This window comes from Tympanuchus pallidicinctus, unplaced genomic scaffold, assembly GCF_026119805.1.
Source record: "Tympanuchus pallidicinctus isolate F22 unplaced genomic scaffold, pur_lepc_1.0 scaffold8, whole genome shotgun sequence".
Taxonomy (NCBI): domain Eukaryota; kingdom Metazoa; phylum Chordata; class Aves; order Galliformes; family Phasianidae; genus Tympanuchus; species Tympanuchus pallidicinctus.
This window is the reverse complement of record NW_026294802.1, coordinates 37928549-37938548: the sequence shown is the minus strand read 5'-3', so window position 1 is coordinate 37938548 and position 10000 is coordinate 37928549. Positions and strand designations below refer to the sequence as shown.

General features: G+C 43.5%; 1 protein-coding gene across 12 annotated transcripts in view; it reads right to left on the bottom strand.

Moving 5' to 3' along the window:
* The window catches only part of FOXP2 (forkhead box P2), a 410804-nt gene that overhangs the window by 186031 nt on the left and 214773 nt on the right, over nucleotides 1-10000 (bottom strand). For all 12 annotated transcript variants that reach the window (XM_052668438.1, XM_052668441.1, XM_052668442.1 and 9 more), the window contains one exon: nucleotides 3587-3764. In XM_052668438.1, the coding sequence (XP_052524398.1) occupies nucleotides 3587-3754 (168 nt within the window). In that variant the 5' untranslated portion in view covers nucleotides 3755-3764. The remainder of the gene's footprint in view (nucleotides 1-3586; nucleotides 3765-10000) is intronic.

Genomic DNA, 10000 nt, shown 5'->3' with positions numbered 1-10000 from the left:
GTTTGGCATTTTCATGTCTCCTGTTAATACAGACTACCTGCATACTATGAGAAAGCTCATCTGATCCTCCAAGGAGTAAAAATGCAAGCTCCTACTTGGTTCAGTAAACAGAACTGCTCTCCGACATCCATGAGCAGAAGTGTTTCGTTAACATCTGATTTAAGACCTCACATAATAAACAAAAAAATACCCCATTATTTGCCTCCTTTTTAAATAATCAAACAAGCATGCAAGAAAGCAAAATTTCTATGTCTTTCTTCTACTGTCAGGATAACGTGAAGCCTGGCGTCATGTTTTTGCTTTGGTACATCTTCTTAATACTATGTATCAATGAAATGTTACTGGTAAGGGATCTGCTGGAAAAAAAAAATAAACTGCTTTGGAAAAATAATTTTAAACACAGTCAACCGAAACTGCTTCTCACCAATAAATTCCCATAAAACATTTAAAAAGATTATCTTGGTAGAACTGACTTAATGAATACTCAAAATGCAAGCTCAAATCTACCCTGTAAAGCAATCATGGTTTTTAGCAACTATTTTGACCTTAGTGACACAAACAATTAATTCTACAAACTTAATATCAAAATAAAATTCTACATCTAATGCAGAATAATCTGTCAATGTATTTAATCACGGAGATGCTTTTCCCATGTATTATACATTCTAGCATGTAACACTAATTTTAACAGACAAGAAAAAAAATGAAAGTGAATCACTGAGTATACATTTATATATATATAAATCTGAGAGAGGATGTCACAAGCCAAAATAAGCAGAAGAAGCAAGTCTGAGCAGATAACAGTATTACACAACAATAATAAAAATCTACATTCACTTTAGCAGTATTTATAAATTGATAAATATCGACAGTGAGATAAAAAGTTGCTTACACTCTAGTCATACATCTTCAGAGCCGACCTGATGACTTGTGACAGCACCCAATCCATTTATCACCGAGTATGTATTACAATATATTACAGAATACTGTCATTCTCTCTTGATACATAGGTGAGGAATAAGCACCTGATTTAAGACAAACTTCTCACCTCTATATAAAGATGGCAACAACATTGTTCATCGAGCCAGAAATAGGACTGTCCAAACTCCACATAATTCCAAGTAAGAATCTAATGAAGTTTACTGTTTTAACTTATTAATTTTATATAAATCTAGCCATTTGTGATCACATGCTTCAACCTGATGCTTGAACAAGACCACATACAAACTGAAATGTTTAGGTTATCCCAGTGGCTCTTCGCACATAGCCTGAAGTGTCTTATACGCAACTTTGCCCAGTACGCATTCGTGCCATGCTGAAAACTTCCTCTGCATTTTTACTCAACCCTTATGGCTATTCTCAGGTGTGAGCATCGCTTTAAGGGGCCGCCCAGCCAAAGGAAATGTTCCTTTCCCTCTTTCAGAGAAAGCTGGGAAGAACTTCAGTTGGTTAATTGAATGCCCACATAAATATGACTTGGAGAACCCAAAAGAGGAATGTTAAACTGTGACATCAGTAAATTATATCTTGCATATATCTAAACAATAAAAAATCTTTAAAGAAATAACTATAGGTACTTTGGGGTTTGCTCTGTTTTTCAACTTGTCAAACTTAGACTGGCAAGTCGCATATAAAAAACAGCATTTGAGAGAGTTAGTACAGTGACAGCAATAAAAACAGGCAGCATTTTTCTCTTAAATCATGTTTCAAAAGGCACTGGGTAAAAAGCAGGGGGAACAAAAGAGGAAGAAAAGCAAAAGCAGTATAAAGCTATGCCCATTATCTAAAGGACATCCTACTGCATGTTTACCAGTGTTTATGTTTCACATCAACATATTTTATAGAAGGATTTATAAGCCAAACTCAAGTTGTATTTAAATCCTGTGGTGCAGACCCTGCCATAAAACGCCTCTTGAGTCCTGTTAACTGTACCCAGGGCTTTACTTTGCCTGTCTTCTTATTTAAGGTCTAGTCACAGTTTTGAAGAAAAGGCTGTCACTTCTGAGCCTGTCCCCTCAGAACCTGCCTGTTATTGCTACCCAACCAGCTATTTTCATATGCAGTTGTTATTCTCTGTGGTCTTTGCTATCTGCAGGAATGTGTGACTGTGCGGACAAACTGACCGCAAACCTCCATGACTGCTGCTCTGAGTACAGGGAAGCAGCACACGCTTCTATTGGTATTTTCATGTTTTAAGCTGCCTCACTACAATCCAGTTTTCTTCACATTTTTAACAATTAAATGCACTCATGATAAAGATTTCAGAATACCGCTATAATCTGAATGACTGAATAAAGGTGACAGCATGCTTTTAAAGGAAAATGCTGTTAAATTATACATGCAATTTTATATAATTTATGTAACTTCTTATAAACATAGTGTATATACATACACTGGGTATGTAGAGTCAGTAGTAACACATATGTATGTAGAGCGCTGGAACTCGATGAAGACACTGAATGCCCTTCCTCAGCCTGTGGCACTGTTAGAGCAGAGCACGCTGGCACTTGAAGCAAGGCACTGATTTAAGCCTCAGCAACTTCTCGTATTTAAATCAACTATTTAATTCTTCCACGTTTTCTGTCACTGTGTAAAATATTTAACTATAAAAGCAGCCGGGGTACACCGTTCAATTCAGCGCCTAGAATGATTCAATTTTAAGAGCCGCGGTGACCTGTTATTTCAGAGGCCCGTACACACGCAATTTATCTCTCATGTCTCAACGCGTTTCTATAAAAGGGGATTTTTACAATATTTTGTCTTACGTGAGACAACTTTCCTGCCATTAAGCCAATGAGTAGCCGGTGTGGTGACGAAGCCCCTCGGCACGCAGAGCAGAGGGGCGATGCGGGGCGACGCGGGGCGGTGCTGCCGGCCCGGCACCGAGGGGCTCCGGCCGGGGCCGGGGGGGCGCCGGCACTGCGGGCTCAGTGACGCCCGGTGGGGCCGCGCCGCGCCGCACGGCCCCGCACGCCCCGGCGGGGGCTGCCTCCTCCTGGGCAAAGTGGGTCTGCGCTCGTGCCCGGTTTCAAAGGAAACGTGAAGTCACAAACATTAATTGACTGCATCTCGTTCAGCGGACACGAGTAAGCAGACAACAGGTTAACGTGACGCTTCTGGCCGGAACAGCCGTCCGGCGTAAACTCGCCGAGAAAGCAAACTAACTAACTTAAAAAGAACGTTTTCCGAGCGAGCCGGGCCGCGCTCTGCTGGCGGGCCGCTTCCCCCGGCGGCTCCCGGCCCCGAGCGCACGCACCCCTGACGGGGCGCTCCCGCCGCCCGCACCCCGCCCGCCGCCGCTCGGGCCGCGCCGCGCTCTCGCAGGGAATGTGGCCCTCTGGCGGAGGGCGCCGCGCCGCGCCGGCCCCACGCGGGACCGCGCCGCTCGCAGCTCGCCCCGCGCGGCGCCGCACCCCGCCGCCAGCCCGGCCCCGCTCCGCGCTGCCCCTGCCCGGCCCTGCCCCTGCCCCTGCCTCTGCCCCCGGGGGGGCCGCCCCCACCCTGCGCTCCCGGAGCTCCTGGTGGGCGCGGGTCGGCGGGAGAGACGGGGCCGCGTGAGAGCAGCCGGCGCGGCAAACAAACTTACCTGCTGTTGTTGCAGATGCAGCAGTTCCACTGTGCTTACTTCAGTGCTCGTGTCACCACTTGATCTTCCATCTCTGCTGCCAGCATCTAATTGGCTGCTTAGAGTGCTCATTCCATTTTGATTCATTGAACTGTTGCTTATTGTCTCTGTCGCAGATTCCTGCATCATGACTTAATACCTAAAAGTGATTAAGAAGTATCAATTAACACCGCGTTACACCTTCGCACTTCCATTATCGAGATGTCCCTCTCTGCCAATTACTGACGGCATCTTTCGCAGCAGGGAGAGCCTGGCGGAGCCATTTACCACCGAGCGCGGTCCCAACTCTCCTTCGCACAGATACTAATCACCGGAATTATGGTTTCTATAAGCAATCCTTGTGCGGTTCCATTTAACAGCCAAAATAACACGCCGTGCGTGCAGCATGGTCAATAGCATTTACGAACGACCACATTTTAAAGTCTACCTATAAAACCGGTTTAAATGAAGGCACGACTGCACGCGCCGCTCTATATTTCCTATTATCCAGCTTTGACAACCATGGATGACTATACAGCCTTCTTTAAAACATTCACTATCTTGATTCTGTCAGAATTTTACAGCGTATCTTATGCGAGGCTGTTGTTTAATGATGCACAGCTAATCATACAAAATTAAAATTTTGTAAGGGTGTTACAAATCATATGGCATCAACCAATGATAAATAGTATAATGGGCTTCTCCTTTTTTGTGACTAAATAAAATTTTGCCTCGGAGGCATTTTAAGAAAAAGCTCCTGCTGCAAACACGTCAGATATTGCCTATTTTTTTAATCAAACGGCTGATATTCATTTATTTTTCTGACATTTAAAACATTTAATACTGTCCTTCCTGGGAAGTAATTAAGCTTATGCATGAGCAGCAATCAAACTGTTCACTTGAAGATGACTTAAAACTCAATTTTAACATAGGCAAATAAATGAAAGATATAAAATTAATTTTCCAGGCATGTATTAGATATGAAAGCTGGAAATAAAATCTATCAAGAATATCACTAATGATTGTGCTAAAAACAGCATAAATTATGCATATTACCTTCTCTACAGTAATAAATGTTTTATCATTTTCACTGCATAAATATACTGTACTTTCAGGATAGCAATGAGATGTCCTGCCAAGATCAGTTGAAATCTTTGCAGTAAATAAAGAAGCGGCGTGCCCTCACAACCAGCAGCTCGAGGAGCATTTTGTATCAGTAATACAGAAAGGTCAGGTCCTGCTCTCAGAGCCACCCAAGTCCCATCCCGCCCCGGCGGCGTCAGCGTGCACCTCGCTGCCTTTGTCACCACACAGACGCACAGAGTCCCCACAACAACCTCGATGGTGCTACGCTGAAAGATACCTCTGAAGCGCACGTGAGGTGTAAGCAAACAGCACGAGAAGCAACGCCGCTGCTCTGCCTCATTACTGAACTTAGGGATTTGCTCTCTTGCAAAGTGCGCCCAGCATCCCTTCCTAGCAAGGAACACGGGGAAGAATGATTGCAACTTAAACTGAGTGCGTGGGATATAAATCAAAACGCTGTATAAATCACCACAAACCCCTGAGATAAGCTGCAAGAGCGTATCGTGTGAAGAAAGTTGCAATAGCAAAATATAAGTTATTTGAAGATGCTCTGGTCAAAAATCAACAAGATGCCAGAAGCCCAAACATGAATGTGGTTGATGTAAGGGCGGGCAGCTGTTACACCACAGCAAACAACAGCAGAAACAGATGTGTTTGTGGACAAACAGCCCTCCCCGAGTGCTCCCACCAACATCAACTAAGAAAAATAATAGAAATGGAATATGTGATACACATAGTGATGAATTTTACAAGACAAAAACAAAGCTAATACTCTTTTCTGAGATTAGGCAGCTAATAAGTATTCAAATTAGGCATAAATTTTACATGTACAATGTTTAAAATATTCAGAGAAAAGGGTCTGATTGCCCTTAGTAGTGATATGAAAATTCTAATGCGGGTATTCCGCAACGGTGGGAGCAGGCATCCCTCTCAGATTTTTACAATATTTACTTTGAATAAAAAGACGTGTATATCATAGCGGGAATCTATTTAAAACACTTCATCTACTGTATCGTTACAAGGATTTGGAAATTCGGGAAATCCAAACATTAATCCTCTTTTAGTCAAACAAAGATTTAGCCAACAGACAGGTTCATCTTTTGAAATTTCTCTCGTTAGACAATAACAGCAGTAATTCAGCCCAGCGACATCAGAAGGGCAAAGGGGTGCACACGACAGTTAACCAAAACAGTAGAAAACACTCTGAAATTTAGCAAAAAAGAAAAGGCAAATCCCCTGTTTTTACACCCCTCTGCCTCTTCCATTACAATTAGCAGAGAAGGGTTAAACATCTTCCAGTTCATGTTAACCAAGGGGTTTTATGTCTTGTGGATTTTGTATCCGTGCAAAGCCCTGGAGTGCAGTTCAGACTCTGCATTTTAAGTTAAAGTGTCTGTGAGCCAGCAGAACCAGGGCTCAGCATAACGTGGCCAGTAACAGTGCTCCAGCAATAGGAAACAACAGACCCAACCCAACCCCTACGCAGAGAGAGAGAATCAAACATCAACCATCAATACTGAGGGTAATTCATTTGGCAGCAAAGGGGAGGAAATACTGAAGTGTTTGCATGAGGAAGAAAGAATCTCCAGAACTTCATATTAAAAATGAAATGCTTTTCTATTTTTAAAAGGGTATTTTTAAAAGCAATACAGAAACTTTCGCTTGAGGAATGCCCTGGGCTGGTTGTCCACAGACGATCAACTATAGAAGGGCTACTGAAAAAAGCAAGGGCACGGCAACATTCTCTTTCCCTTTCTTTTCTCTTGCAGACACACACACATCTGTATACATCTGTATATACATACATACATATGCACATGCATGCACATAGATAGTCAACTCTACCCCCACAAATTAAGGCACTGAAAACACCTACATAAGGACCTCTCTAATACCCATGTGTCAGTAATTTCAGTTATTGGTGAATAATTTTCAGTTGCAGTTTGAGCCTGCAGCAGTTCATTAAGCCACTGATGTACTTTTTCTTGCTTTTACAGCAGGAGTACAGGTTGCTAGCGTAACAGTCATAAATACGAAGGGAATAAGAATACAACAGCTGCCAGATACTAAGAAAGTTTAGTATTTCAAACAGGACAAGAAAAAAAAAAATAACACACAAGTCTCTATTGGCATACATTTCCAGACATCCATACTTCCATTCCTTCCCTTTCTCTCCTTCCACACTCCCTGCCATCTGTGACCATGCCCACGCAGGCAGCACTACACCACAGCTGACCCTCCAGGCCCGACTGCCAACGAGGAGTGCAAGCTCCGCTGCCCAGTGCTTTAAACAAAGCTATGGGGAAATGCCTGGTGCTCTCTGCAAGAGAGAACACACTGCTGCTGATTTTAGCGCGTGGTCATGCTGCAGGTTGCAAGTTGCAAGTTCAATTCTGCCAGGGTGCATGCAGACCAGCAGAGGAATGCTATGGCCCCACCAAGTTGGGAGCTGCAGCCTGACTCCTCTTCCCACAAAGTTGCCTGCACGTGTGCACGCGCGTGTGCTCCAAGGCGGCACGCCGCGGTGCAGATACTTATTCTCTACACCGCTTCCCTTCTGAAACATTAAACTGACACTGGAACTGACTGCACAAGATTGCATTTTCTCTTCCTAAACAACTTGAATTGAAAGGTTACTTAGTGTAACAATATTTACTTGCAGAATTGTGTTGTTACCAAGGGTATAATGGATGGTGGCTATGCAGGTTTACGCAAGAATGAGTGAAGCATGAGGCATTAGCCATGTGTTTGACATGTTTCAAATTGCTATAATCCAGCATTAAACACACCCAGCAATTCATGCCATTTCTTGCAGCCATAATCTTGAATAAAGCGTGCACAACCACTTATTATATAAATTAGTATATGACTCCCTGTTATAGTCACAACAGTGCTTTTGTGTTTATTTTGCATCAAGATGTGGTCTTTTATTTGTACAAATAGCAGGATACAAAGCCGGAGCTCAATTAGAGCCCCTCACTTTATGACAGGGTGCGCTGAGAGCCAGCCCCATTTGGTCCCTCCCCACGAGGCGTGAGCCCTCAGCACAGGCCTCCTCCAGTCCCCAGGTGTCTCGGTCAGGCTCCTGCAGGCCACACAGCTCCCACAGGCAGCACTCCCACCCACGCCCCCCACGTGCCACTTCTGGCAGAGCCACAGCGCGGCCTGTGGCAGGACCCGTGCAGCCCAACCTCCCTCCTCGAGGCCTTGCTCCAGAAGCGAGCTCCTCTTTGCTTTAGGCCTACCAGTGGCACTTTGCAGTGCGCTGACAGCCACACGAGGCTGTTGCCTTGCTCCCTGTCCCCACAAGGGCCCCATCTTTGCATCAAAGGAGCAGGAATCTCAGTTAAAAAGTGCCCTGCTTTCGACTGACTTGCCAGTACTTCAGACATGGAAACCAGTAGCAGTCCCTGCAAGCACAGGTGAAAAGGCTCCTGAATCAAAGCAGCACCCACACACTTGCAGCCTAGCACTGAAGTCCTCACTTTTGTTTATATACAGACAGCACACAAGTGTAGCATGCAGAATTAAGTGCCAACCTCTTCTCCACTTTACACTGTGACACTTCCCACAACACAGCCTAAAATCCTGCCTTAAAAACTTGACTATGATGTAAAAGTGGAGGTGAGAAGCTAGACTTAAATAATGGTAACTTTTGTGCTCTGCTGGGATTAATTCATCATTGACACCAGGCACAATGCATCCCAAGCCTTGCACTGGTATGTTAGAAATCCCTAATACTTAAGATTGCCTAATAAATCAAAATGCCAAATATGAAGGACATCGCTGAATGTGTGAGAGTGAAAAAATTAGACAAGCTTAGAGAATATTCATAAATGTGTTCTTTTAACTTTACCTAAAACAGTTAGCTCTCAAAGCTAGAGTTAAACAGAGCTATAAATTATCCCACTGCACATCTTTAAATATGTAAGTAAATTAACACGACTGAAGCACTAATTAGGCCAACTGCTATTGAAATACTGTCAAATAAAGTACCTATATAAACAGGCTTAATATATTGTTATCTATTTGAATAGATTTTTCCTTGTAAAAATGTATGGTGTGCTCAAATCTTGTATGGAATGGTATTTCAGGAAAACTGAACTTCCAGTTGTGACTACAGTGTGTATCTCAGATAGTATTACCGTCAAAAAGAATACCTATCACATCTGCCTTAGGAAGCTGGCAGCACCTCTGACCAAAAAAAACCCCTGAATTTTCACAGTAAAAAATAATTTCTTCAAAGCCAGCTAATCACTTTACTATTGCAAACAGCCTAATGAGTGAAGATGGCAGTTGTGAGTGAAGTAATGGTTCAAAATGGCTAAAAAGTGCACTAATGGGACAGATGTATGTGGATCACAAACCAAAGAAATGGTACTGTAAAGAATTCAGGCTGCATCCCTAAACCTTTCAGTGGGCATTCGCACAGTGGGTCACGGAAGGCTATTTTGAACATTCAGTCACTATGAAATTGACAACAGGAGTTTTACAAATTGTCCCAGTGGAGATCTCTTGATGGCAGAGCGGATCCAGAAGCAGCTCAGCCGCCATGCCAGATAGGGCAAAGGGATCCTCCTGTTGCTCACTGTGCGACAGCCGCACTCGGCAGGCAGGAGATGATCTCAAAAAATCAGATGAATTTGTCTGTGCTGAAGTTAGCTTTCACTGACATTACAAACATCACCTAAAATATTGAGCCCATTATTATAAGCCACAATTTTACCCAATGTCTGTGTACCAAACTAGGGCTATACATCATGTATAAATGAGCATCCTTTTATCCGATGGCTGTCACAAACTGTTGGATAAAGGCAGTGACAGTAGAGGACTGCATTCACATTCAGTCTTGGACTAAACATTACCTTGTGCTGTAGCAGCTGCATCTTTCCCTTTCACACCATCACAGCTCCTCAGGACTAATTAAATACTAGGTTAGTGCTGAGCACAGTCATTCATCTGCCTTCAAAAATTCAGGAATATGTTGTCGCACTCACTCAAGTATTAAAAAACAGCTCACTTCCCCCAACAACAATTGATTTCTAACCGCTATTTATTTTCACTTGGTGCAAAGAAAATCCCTACAAAGCCCAGGCCAGTGCTGCCTGTATGAGTACTGCACGCAGTGCTGTAAAATGTGCACCTTACATACAGGATAGTGGCAAAAGCCTGCTGAATTGAGTACCTACAGTCCACACAGAACTAAGCAGCCAATTTCAGAATGAGGTTCTTATTTGAGCAATGACAGCCTGGGAAACCGCACCTTGGAAAGCAAACTCCTCTCGCCCCCTTTCCCTGAAGCTATCTCCC